General features: G+C 39.9%; 1 protein-coding gene across 1 annotated transcript in view; it reads left to right on the top strand.

Moving 5' to 3' along the window:
• Positions 1-12,744, top strand: part of SIRT1 (sirtuin 1) — a gene marked incomplete at its 5' end in the record, with an annotated part of 47,324 nt that overhangs the window by 24,050 nt on the left and 10,530 nt on the right. The window contains 3 exon segments of the mRNA XM_014587979.1: positions 9,436-9,583; positions 10,130-10,209; positions 10,860-11,046. Of these exon segments, the coding sequence (XP_014443465.1) occupies positions 9,436-9,583; positions 10,130-10,209; positions 10,860-11,046 (415 nt within the window).

Below are 12,744 nucleotides of genomic sequence, written 5' to 3'. Positions count from 1 at the left end.
TGTGTGTGTGTGTGTGTGTGTATGTGTATGTATATGTGTGTGTGTGTGTATATATGTTTGAGTGTAAGTACAGTATATCTGGATATAGATCATGTTTTTATCATGAAAGTAAGTTCTTTACCAGCTGCCTTGGGTTTTCGTGTCTTATTATCTGTTTATTAAAAGAGTTATTTTATTTAACTTTATTTATTTATTTTAATTTGATCAGAAAGGGACAGAGAGAGAGAGAAAGAGAAAGCAAGCTGCCAGGTCTGGGACTCGAGCCACTTGTTGGCCATGTGGGAATCCAGTACCCTTAACCACCATGCCACCTGCCAGCCCCAGGTTTTTGTATTTTAGTGATCTTTTTTTTTTTTTTTTAAACTATAGGACATGTATGCTCATGGTGTGGGGGTTGTGGTAAGAAGTTCCACCCCCCCAGGGGGGTCTGGACTTTCTGCAGTTCCTTCTCTGTTTTCATCTCAGGATTTGGGGCACAATGCACTGTGCCTAGCATGTTTTTCTTTTGTCTTTTTTTTAGAGATGTTTTTGCTATTGGGTATGTGTGCTTGCCAGTGACACAGAGAGTGAAAGTGAGAAATCACCCTAAGGAGGGGATGGCCATGCCATAGTCCCTTCTCCATTCTCCTCTCAGGATTTTGGGCATACACGCACACGTTTCCAGTGTGAGTTTTAAGCTGCCGGGTCTGGATTCGAACTGTGGTTGGCCATGTGGGAGTCCAGTGCCTTAACCACTACTCCACCTGCTGACCTTCTAGCATGTTTTTCTTTTTTTTAATTAAAGAATTATTTTATTTAAGTTTATTTATTTAAATTTGATCAGAGGGAGAGAGAGAAGGTGAGAAAGCAAGGCATCAGGTCTAGGACTTGAACTTTGTTCAGCCATGTGGGAGTCCATTGTCCTTAACCACCATGCCACCTGCTGGCCCCTAACAGTTACATAATTTCTTTTACTTTTATTTTTATTTTTATTTTTGGAGAAGTTTTTTTTCTGCTATAGGGCACGTGCACTTGCCAGAAAGAGAGAGAGAGAGAGAGAGAGAGAGAGAGAGAGAAATCACCCGCCGGGAGTATGGCCATGTCACAATCCCTTCTCCTCCATTCTCCTCTCTGGATTTTGGACAAGCATGCATGCTTATGTGCCCAGCATGAGTTTTAGGCACTCGAACCACGGTCAACTACATGGGAGTTTAGCGACATAGCCATTATGCTAACTGCTAGTCCCAGTTATATAATTTCTAATGGTCGCATAATGTTTATCATGTAATGTACTGAAGTTTATCAAGTAGTGTTTTTTCCATGAGAGAGAAAGAATGGGTACCTCCAATTGGATTATTAGTCTGAGATCCATTCCTAGCCACCCTGGATCATGGGCACACATTTGTCTGGTATACTTAGGGAGGCTTCTGAACTTAAACTGGATACCACCACTCTTCCACATGGGTCGGCCTTGCAAAAAGTCACACATTACTGCTGTACTACCACCCAGTCCTTAGAAACTTTTTTTTTTTTTTTTTTGTCAGAGGACACATGAGATTGCTGGAGAAGGGGGAGAGCTGAGAATGCATCCTCAGTTGGGGAGTGGTCACACCGTGGTCCCTTCTCCATTTCTCTATTCAGGATTTTGGGCGTGTATGCCCACAAGCCTGGCATGTTTTTCAATGTGCCGGGGCTAGGACTAGAACTGCACAATCAGCCAAGTAGAATCCATCCAGCTGCCTCAACTACCACACTACAGGTTGGCCTAAGATTTCTTTTTTTATGAATTCAGTAGAAAGTATGCATACGTGCATGCGTACACAAAAGAAATAGAAATGGGCATCAGCTGACAGGGTCTCACCATGTTATGGCCCATTTCACCAACCAAGCCTTCTGTTACAGCTTACCAGCATCTTGGCTATACCAAGCAAGTGTTTGTATCTGGATCCAAACCTGCATTTGACCATGTGGCTTTCAGCAGTGCAGTTCAGTATACGACTGTGTCACTGAGACCATGCATTCACCAGAGACAGAAAGGGAAAATGAGAAAGAAATCACTTCTTGAGGGGATCACCATTCTGCAATCATTTCTCCATTCTTCTCTTAGGATATTGGGCATACACACATATGTACCAGTGTGATTCTCAAACTATCCAGGACTTGAATTGCTCATTAGCCATTAGCCATGTGAGACCCAGTCACCTTAACCTCCATGCTACCTGCTGGCCTTACTTCACTTTTTCTTTTTTTTAAAGAAGTACTTATTTAATTTTATTTATCATCATTATTTTTTTCATTTGCTACAGGCCATGTAAGGCTCACCAGAAAGAGAGGGAGGGAGGGAAGGTGAAAAAAGCAAGCCACAGGCCTGGGACTCAAACCACAGCTGGCCATGGTGGGAGTCCAGCACCTAACACCATGCCATCCATTGGCCCCAGGTCACCTTTTCTTAAGGTGAGGTTCAAGTCACAGACCTTGGGGCTTGAAAAACACACTGGGTGTGTGTGCATGTGGGCTCATAATCCTGAGATGAGAGTGGAGGAGAAGGGATTGCAATAAAATATGTCTAAAAAAAGAAAATTGAGAAAATTGAGGTTGAGGGATCAAAAATTGAAAAGGCAGAGTAAGTATTACATAGTGGTTAAGAGCAGGATTTGTATCTTGGATTTTGTTTTGTTTTTTAATTTGTGCGAGAGTAGTAGAGTTCAGCAGATAGATGGGACTGAGGGAGAGAAAGTGAAAAAGTACCCACCAAGGAGGATGGGCATGCGTGCACACACCTGCCCAGTGTGTTCCTCACATCACGTCCTCACACTGCTGGGTTTAGGACTCAAACCGAGCAGTTGGCAATGTGGGATCCAGCTGCCTTACCACCTTGTCACTGGCTGGTCCTTGTGTTTTATTTCCTTTTTCATCTAGGGGTTTTTAAAAGACAGTTTAAAAACTAGCACTTTAATAGGTAAAAAATTAGCATGTTGATGTTCTATTTTTATTAGTTTGGATTTTTTTTTTAATTGGCCATCTATGTGTCTTTGAAATGCCTGTTTGGTTTTTATTTTTGGAGAGGTTTCTGCTATAGGGCACGTGCGTTCACCAGACAGACAGACAGAAAGCGAGAAATCACCCCCCAGGGGGGATGGGCATGCACGCACATGTGCCCGGCGTGAATTTTAAGCCAACTATTGGTCCCAATGCCTCTTTGTTTTAAGCTGTTTCCCCTCTCCCCAATTTTGGTGCTTTTCTTTTTCTATACTGATTTGTGGAAATACGTATTTGTGAAAAGTGTTTTTATGTTAGGCTTACTGGAATTTCATCCTCCATTAATTCCATGAAATGAACAAAATAAAGTATTTATTACACTAGTGTAAACTAGTACCTACCAAGGAAGATGGGCACACATGCCCACACATGCCCAGCGTATTGCTCACATTGCTAGTCCTCACTCTGCTGGGTTTGGGACTTAAACCAAGCAGTTGGCCATGCGAGATCCAGCTGGATAGTTAAGGCAGCCAACTCCCACATAGACAAGTGAGTGGTTTTGTAATACCTAATAGAAATAATACTTAGCCTAAAAGAATAGAAAATGGAGATTGTGAGACCAGCAGGTGGCATGGTTAAGGTGCTGGACTCCCATATGGCCCACTGTGGTTTGAGTCTAGATCTGGCAGCTTGCTTTCTCACTTTCCCTTCCCTCCCTCCCTCCCTCTGTCTTTTTCTGATGAGTGTGTGGGCCCTATGGTAAAAATTTTAAAATAATGATAATAAAATAAAATTTAAAAAAAGAGAATTAAGGTTGAGGGTCAAAAATGGAAAAGACAGTAAATATTACATAGTGGTTAAGAGCAGGATTTTGGGGCCAACCCATGGCACAGGGTTTAAGATGGCTGGATCCTAGATGGCTGATAACACAGTTTGAATTCTGAACCCAGCAGCTTGAGAAACACACCAGATGTGGGTGTGCACATGCCCAAAATTCCGAAAGGAGGGAGAGATGGAGATGGGGTTGCAATGTGACCATTCCCCGTTGAGGGAGGGCTTTCTTGCTTTCTCTTACTCTGAAGAGCCATATGTGCCCTCTGACAAATTTTTTTTTTTCTATAGAAATTTTTTGGCTATAGGGTATGTGCGCTTGCCAGAGAGACAGAGGAACAGAAAGCAAAAAATCACCTCCCTGTAGGGATGACCACGTCACAATTCCTTCTCTTCCATTCTCTCGGGATTTCCCAGCATGAGTTTTTTAAGCCGCTGGGTCTGGGACTCAAACCATGGTCTACTATGTGGGAATCCAGTGAGGTAACCATTACGCCATCTGCTGGTCCTAACAAAAATTTTTTAAAAAAGGAACTGGAGCTTTATATCAAAACTGGATTTTAGGGCTGGCTCTATGGCCTGGTAAGTAAGGCAGCGAAATCCCACATGGGCAACTGAGTGGTTTTGAGTCCAGACCGTGTGTCTTGCAAAAAACTTTGGGGACCTGTGTGTGCACGCCCCAAATTCCAACAGGATAGGAGAATGGAGAAGGCATTGCAAAGTAATCATTCTGTATGAGTAGTGCATTCTACCTTCTCTGTCTTTCTCCCTGGCAAGGACACACACAAAAACAACAAAAACTGAATCAGAATGATAGCTTTGCTACTTGCTGGTCTTGTGATCAAAATGGCAGGTTAACTTTGTGCCCCACCCTCCAATCTTTGGAATGAGAGTATATAAGTTTATATCAAGATCAGAAAATAGTAGTAAATATGTAGTAGTAAATATGTAGTAAATATGTAGTAGTAAATATGTAGTAAATATGTAGCTTGCTTTGTGGTTAGGACAGGATCTGTGTCATACACTTTTTTTTTCTTTTTAAACAAGTGAAAACCCAGTTTTCATCCTCACCTATAGTAGTAATGTATAAAAATGAATGAGAGTGCACATGTTATGCCTGTACATACTAAAAGTTCATTAAATGAAGGCCAGCGGATAGCATGGTGGTTAATGCACTGGACTCCCACATGGCCACCGTGGTTTGAGTCCCAGACCCAGTGGTTTGAAACTCATGCCAGATGCGTGTGCGTGTGCATATGTGCCCAAAATCCCAGGAGGAGAATGGAGAAGAAGGGATTGCGTTATGGCAATCCCCCCTGGGGAGTGATACCTGACTTCCCCTCCTCTCTTTGTCTCTTTCCCCGAGCACACTCACCATATGGCAAAAACCTAACAACAAAAATTCATTAAATGGTAACAGTTATCTTAAATAATTGAAATTCTCTTGTGTTTGGTTAGTACTGGGGTGATGCATGCTCCAGATAGGACCCACTGCCTATCTTTGTACATCATGTGAACTAAGAATTGGTTATTTTATTTATTTTAATTGAAGAATAAAAATTATATGTATGCATGGTGTAAAATGCATCTTGGTTTGTATAAACATTGTGGAATGGCCAAATAAGGCTAATTATCATATCCATTACTTCCCATACGTACCGTTTTTTTCTGGTGAGAACATTTAAAATCTTGGCAATTTTCAAGTATGTGATATTCATTGTTAATACTCTATAGTCACCATGTTGTACAATAGATTACCTGAACTTAGTCTCTGGTCTGACATTTTGTGTCCTTTGACCACCATCTCCCAATCCCACCCACCAGGTAAGAGTCTGTAAATGGAAAATAAGAGAATATTTGCACATGAACATTATATGAAGCTCAAATGTCCGTATCTAAATATAAAGTTTATTGGAACAGAGTTTCACCCATTTGTGTGTGTATTGTCTGTGGCTGCTTTTGCAGTACCCTGGCAGAGCTGAGTAGTTTTGACAGACCACATAGATAGAGACTTTGTGGTATACAAGGCTAAAGTATTTACTAACTGATGGCCCTGTGTAGAAAAAGTGTACTGATCCATAGATTCCTAAGGAATCAGACTTTTTTTAATGTTGTCAAATTTTCTTGTCAAACATCTAATGTATTGGCACTAAGTATTGATTAATCAAGATACAAAGTTTTCTATTCAAGGTAGTGTGGGTTTTGGAATGAATGAAACAAGGTGGAGATTATGAGGATTTTTCTTACCAGGATTGATTTTTAAAAAAAAAAATTTTTTTGACAGCTTGGAGAATTTTGATTTTAGGTTCTTACCAACTATTTACAACCTCCCTCTGCTCTTTAGGAGAGAGGAGGATGGTTAGCAGAAATCACATCTCTAAAATTGAGTTTCTTTAGTTTTGAGGGTTTGTATTTATACTTCTACCTTTGAATTGGGGTCTTCTGTTCACATTGTTAGAAATTAATAACTCACACATGGCTTATTTAAGACACAATTTAGGTTCTCATCCATAAAATGTGGGCTTATAAAGTAAAACAAAAGAAGTCTTTCATAAATTATCCCAAAGTATTTGAATCAATTTGTAACTTTAAGGACTAACTACCTTGAGCCATTATAGGTTGGATACAAAGTGAAGCTGGAGTATAGAACCAAGTCTAAGCCTACATGTAATCTGTGTTTCTTGCCTAATCCTTAAAACGGAGTGGAGGTGGGACTAAGGTTTACAGAGTTAATTTGAGGAAGGTGGAGTCTTGGTACTCCTGCTCCCTGACCATGCTCTTCTTATTCTGTGTTGGCATGCTGTTAGCACTTTCCTGCTACTTCAGATCCTCTTACCTGTCGTCCACCTGTTCTAGTATTGGTTAAAATACTCTTAAAGCTGTTTACAGAAAGTGCTTTTATAAGATACTATGATATTTAGTCTCCCGAATGTACATGTAGTAAACAAAGTGTCCTGGGGGTAAACAGTGGTTTTCCATAGCATAGCTCCATATTCTAAAGCATAATGTGACTTTTGGTTTTCTAGAAACGTTAATACTTTAATAAGCTCTTTTCTTGCCACCTTTTCTCTTTCTTTCTTTCTTTCTCTCTCTCTCTTTTTTTTTTTTTTTTTTTTTGAAGTTTGCTCTAGGGCACATGTGCTTGCCAGAAAGAGAGAGAGCAGGAAAGTGAGGAAATCCACCCCCCTGCCCCCAGTGGGGATGCTCATGCCATAATCTCTTCTCCATTCTCCTCTTGGAATTATGGGCACATGTACCTAGCATGTTTTGTTTTGTTTAGATTTTTGCTGTAGGTTGCATACGCCTACCAGACAGAGAAGATGAGGAAAGTGAGAAATTATCCCTAGGGAACATGGACATGCCACAGTCTCTTCTCTATTCTTTCAGGATTTGAGGCTTGGGCACACACATCTGGCATTATTTTCAAGTCACCATATTTGAGACTTGAACAATGAAGTGGCCATGTGGAATCCAGCACCTTCACTACCATGTTAACCTCCTGGCCCACTCCTAGTGTATTTTACAAGACACAGAATTTAGGACTCTAACCCTGTAGCAGTTGGCCATGTGGGATCCAGCTGCCTTAACCATCATTCTATCTAGCTGGCCCAATACTTTTAAAATACTCACTTTTTTTTTTTTTTTTTAAGAGGTTTTTGCTACAGGGCGCGTGTGCTCGCCAGACAGACAGAAAGCAAGAAATCACCCCCCAGGGGGGATGGCCACGCCGCAATCCCTTCTCCTCCATTCTCCTCTTGGGATCTTGGGCACGCACGCACATGCACCTGGCGTGAGTTTTAAGCCACCGGGTACAGGGCACGAACCGCGGTCAGCTATGTGGGAGTCCAGCAACATAGCCGTTACGCTAACTGCTGGTCCCAAAATAGTCACTTTCTTGTTTCTTAAATTGCAAAGAATTTATTCGGGAAGTTTGTAATAAACATTTGAATGTAAGGCAAAGTTTTTGCATTTTTATGTAATAGATTTTTAGTATTGTGCAGACATGGACATGATAGCTGTTACTTTGGGATTACCTTATTTTTTTGTAGAAGTTGTCTTCCTCTTTGGGGGTGGTAAAACCCTTTTTAAAAATTCTCTTTAAAAAAGTTTGCAATATTGGGACCAGCAGTTAGCTTAATGGCTATGTTGCTGGATTCCCAAGGTAGTCGACTGCTGTTCGAGTCCTGGACCTGGTGGCTTAAACTCACACCGGGCGTGTGTGCGTGCGTGCGTGCGTGCGTGCCCAGGATCCTGAGAGGAGAATGGAGGAGAAGGGATTGCGGCATGGCCATCCTCCCTGGGAGTTGATTTCTTGCTTTCTGTCTCTTTGTCTGTCTCTGTCTTTCCGGCGAGCACACGCGCCCTATAGCAAAACCTCTCCCCCCCCCAAAAAAAAAAGTTTGCAGTATTAAGTAGGTAAGAAAGTCATTTGTAATCTCATTATTAAACTTTCTTATGTAATATTAGAAGTGAAATTTCCCACCTCTGTTTACAACTTGTTTGTATTCTTCTTCTCTTGATCTGGTTTATTTGGACATATCTATCTACATGTGCATATACTTTTTATTTTTGCTTAGTAACAAAACAAACTATACACACTGGGGACTAACTTGCTTTTTTATGTATGTCATGAACCATTTTCCAGGTCAGTGCATCTAGATTCCCTCATTCTTTTTAATGGCTGCATACTTTCACTATTATGGATATACCGTATTTATACAACCAGTTCCCTATTGATGGACAGAATGGTTGTGTCTAGATTTTTGCTAACCTTATGAAAGGGTAGAACCTGTAATGAATGGTAAGGAAGTAAGTAGTTAATAGCACTACTACTTTAAAGAAAAAAGTAGAAAAGACACTTCCTTTGCCATAGTCACTTACTAAATGAAATTTAATAAAAACACTGTCAAAAGTTGGAAGGACCAAAATTGATACTTTTTCTCTGATCTTTTTGCCATGTGTATATCTGAATTCTTTGTTTTTAAAGAAGAAACAGCATTGAAGCATTATTTGGGGGGAAAAACACACACACAAAATCCAGCAACTCAACATTCATGAGCAACTCTATACTATACCAGTATGTGCCTGTGCAGAGGAAGGAAAGCAATTTTGGTAAGGAATTAAAACTTTAGCTTTAAACTTGCAACAGGTTGATATTTATAATGAATGATGAATCAAAAAAAATTTTTATGTTGACAGCACCTTTTTTTTAGTTAAAAAAAATCACCATATCTTTGATATCTGTAATTTCAGTTTAAACTTTTCCCTTTTTTACTAAAAGAAAAATCTGAATTTGCAGCCAACAAAAATTATATATATTAAGGTGTGTATTACCTCTGACTTGTATTAAAATATTTATATTGGCATTTATTAGAGATGTTTATGGGTTGACTTTATCCTTTTCCTCAAGCAAGGGTCAAGTTCACTAATTGCTGAGTTTTATACATATTACAGCAATAATCCTTTGTTAGGTGTGCGTTATACCCAATTAGATGCTTTAAAATAACTCATATTTTGTTTTTTAACTTTTTACATGGGGATTATCACTGGTAGTTGTTTTTTTTTTTTTAATTAAACCTAAACATGTGACATCTGTTATACTGATTTTATTAATGGAAACTTTTTTCTGCCTTTTGCATTATATAGGAAATATATCCTGGACAGTTCCAACCATCTCTCTGTCACAAATTCATAGCCTTGTCAGATAAGGAAGGAAAATTACTTCGCAACTATACTCAGAACATAGATACATTGGAACAGGTTGCAGGAATCCAAAGGATAATTCAGTGTCATGGTTAGTAAACTTCAGAATGGCTTTGTGTAATTTATTAGTTTTATAAACAGGCTGTCATCCAGGAGTGGAGATTAATCATATTATCTAACTAATTGTAGATAACGTAAGAAAAGTAGAATGTGAAAATAATAAGACTAGAAGTATTGGTATTGATGCTAAATTGTGTGAGCCAACAGATCTTAATGTACTTCTGTTTCTTTTGGCCAAAGAGAGCATGCACTTGCCAGAGAAAGGGGCTGGGAGAGGGAAGCACCCCTCCAGTGGGGCATGGTCACATTGCAATCCCTTCTCCAGTTGTCTATGCCTGTTGGGATTTTGGACATGCATGCACACATACCTAGTGTGTTTTTTAGGTCACTCAGGCTGGATTTCAAACTGATCAGCCTTGTGAGATCTCGCTTCCTTGACCACTAGGAGGCAGGGCCGGTCCCAATCTTTTTTCTGGTGTAACTTTATATATAGTCTTTGTGTTACATTAAGACATTTATTCTATTAATAGTGAACTATTCTTTTAATAAAGCGTGTGTATATGTTTGTTGTCTCTAGGCTCCTTTGCAACAGCATCTTGCCTGATTTGTAAATATAAAGTTGACTGTGAAGCTGTACGAGGAGATATTTTTAATCAGGTAATTTATCACTCAAAATAGTTGAGGAATTGTGCACTGCTCTGATCTTTCTTTTTTTTTCTTTTGCCTTAAACTCCCTTCTTCCCCCTTAAGGTATTTCTTTGATACAGAAGAATGGGTACAAGAAGAAAATATTAGCATTTAAAGGATTAGGTCCATTGTGTGTGCATACTCACATTATTGTTTTTCCTCTTAATATATGATGAACTCTTGAATGTTAGATGTACTGCTACACAGATACTATAAAAATAACATATTATTTAGTTGTGTGTTTCATTGTGTGTTAAACTACCCATTTTTGACAATTGATATTTAGGTTGTGTCCTATTTTCCCTAATTTTTTTTCAAGTTTGTTTATTCTGAGAGTGAGAGAAAGAAGACAGCAACAGGGTCTAGTAGCCATAGTCCACTTTGCAGTGTACTTGGGGAGGTCTCTCGGATGCAAACTTGGAAACAGGTTTGGGTCGGCATTGGTAGATGTTGCATTTTACCCTGATGAGACACTTTAGCCCCTTTCTGCCATTTTATTGATAACTTTTCTGTTTTCATTGATAATCCTGAAATACATTCTTATGAAGGGTGGAAATAGTAACTGTTCCTAATGGTTTTCCCTTGACTTCCCTACCTCTACCAAAATCTGGAACATGCAGGTAGTTCCTCGATGTCCTAGGTGCCCAGCTGATGAACCACTTGCTATTATGAAACCAGAGATTGTCTTTTTTGGTGAAAATTTACCAGAACAGTTTCATAGAGCCATGAAGTATGACAAAGATGAAGTTGATCTCCTCATTGTTATTGGATCTTCCCTGAAAGTAAGACCAGTAGCACTAATTCCAAGTAAGTTGATAAGTTGATAATAGTATTTGGAGAATATTTATCTATATACAGATCCACGTAATTGACCATAGTGATCTGCATTTCTGCTTAAAGAGTTGGGAAGAGCAGAACTTTCATTTTCATTCTTTTTTATTTTGCATTTTATTTTGCATTCTTGTTCATAAAGATTGGTGAATTTGACATTTTAGTGAGGGTTTGGGGGATGTCAAAGAGCCATGTTGGGGCCATAGATGCTGGACTCCACATGGCTGACTGCAGTTGGAGTCCTGGATCCAGTGGCCTGAAATTCATGCTGGGCATGTGTGCATGCATGCCTAAAATCCTAGGAGGAAAATGGAGAAGGGATTGAAGTGTGGCCATCCCCCTCGGGGGCTGATTTCTCACTTTCCCTCTTAGTCTCTTTCTGTCTCTCCAGTGAGTGCACACATCCTATGGCAAAAACTTTTTTTTAAAAATGTCATTTTAATTTTTATTCTTATTTATATGAAATATTCAGACAAAGGGAAATGAGGGACCATAACAGCTTTGTTTCTGGACTCCCATGTATTCAACTGCAGTTTGAGTCCCAGACCTGGTTGCTTAAAACTCACTCTGAGCACGTGGGCATGCATACCCAAGATTCCTGAGAGGAGAATGGAGGAGAAGGGTTGTGGCATTGCCATCCCCCCAGGGGGGTGGTTTCTCACTTTCTGTCTGTCTGTCTGGCGAGTGCATGCGCCCTATAGCAAAAACCTCTCCAAAAAAAAAAAAAGACAAAGGGAAATGGTTCAACTTAGGCTCTTATTATTATTATTATTATTTTGGCTTTTGCTATAGGGTGCATGCACTTGCCAGAGAGAGGCAGAGAGAAAATGAGAAATCACATGGCTATGCTGAAATCCCTTCTCCTTTTCTCTTTGGATTTTGGGTATGCATCATATGCACCCAGCATGTTTTTTAAGCCTCCGGGTCCAGGACAGGTATGTAGGATCTAGCACCTTAACCACCATACTATCTATTGGCCCTCAATTTGTTTTTTAATGGAATGTGTTTTACATTTTCTTTCTTTTTTTTTTTCAGAGAGATTTTTGCTATAGGGCACATGCACTTAACAGAAAGACAGAAAGCGAGAAATCAACCCCCAGGGGGGATGGCCACACCACAATCCCTTCTTTCTATTCCCCGCTCAGAATTTTGGGCATGCATGCACATCTACCTGGCATGAGTTTGAAGCTACCAAGTCTAGGACTTGAACTGTAGTCGGCTACTTAGGATTCCAGCGACGGAACCATTATGCCATCTGCTGGTTTACATTTTCTTTTAATGCAGAAGAAAATACGGTCATTCAGTTATGTTTTACTAAATTGTTCATTAAGGAGACTTGCAAAAATATAAACCACTTGTTTTAGGGTCAGCTTGTGAGTGGTAGTTATGGTGGTTGTATCCCACATGGCTGATAGCGCAGTTGTTTATTTTTTTCGTTTTCATTTTAGTGAGTGTGCGCTCATCAGAGGGAGAAAGAGAAAGAGCGAGACATGACCTGAAATTCATGCTGGGCACATGTGCGTGCACGCCTAAAATCCCAGGAGGAGAATGGAGAAGGGATTGAAGTGTGGCTATCCCCCCCGTCCCGGGGGCTGATTTCTCACTTTCCCGCTTAGTCTCTGTTTCTCTGTGCGTGCACACACCTATGGCAAAAACCTTTTAGAAAAGGTTTTA

Source organism: Tupaia chinensis, unplaced genomic scaffold (assembly GCF_000334495.1).
Source record: "Tupaia chinensis unplaced genomic scaffold, TupChi_1.0 Scaffold000250_1, whole genome shotgun sequence".
In the NCBI taxonomy this organism is placed as follows: domain Eukaryota; kingdom Metazoa; phylum Chordata; class Mammalia; order Scandentia; family Tupaiidae; genus Tupaia; species Tupaia belangeri.
The sequence above is the reverse complement of the archived record's forward strand: the minus strand, read 5'-3'. Positions and strand labels throughout refer to the sequence as shown.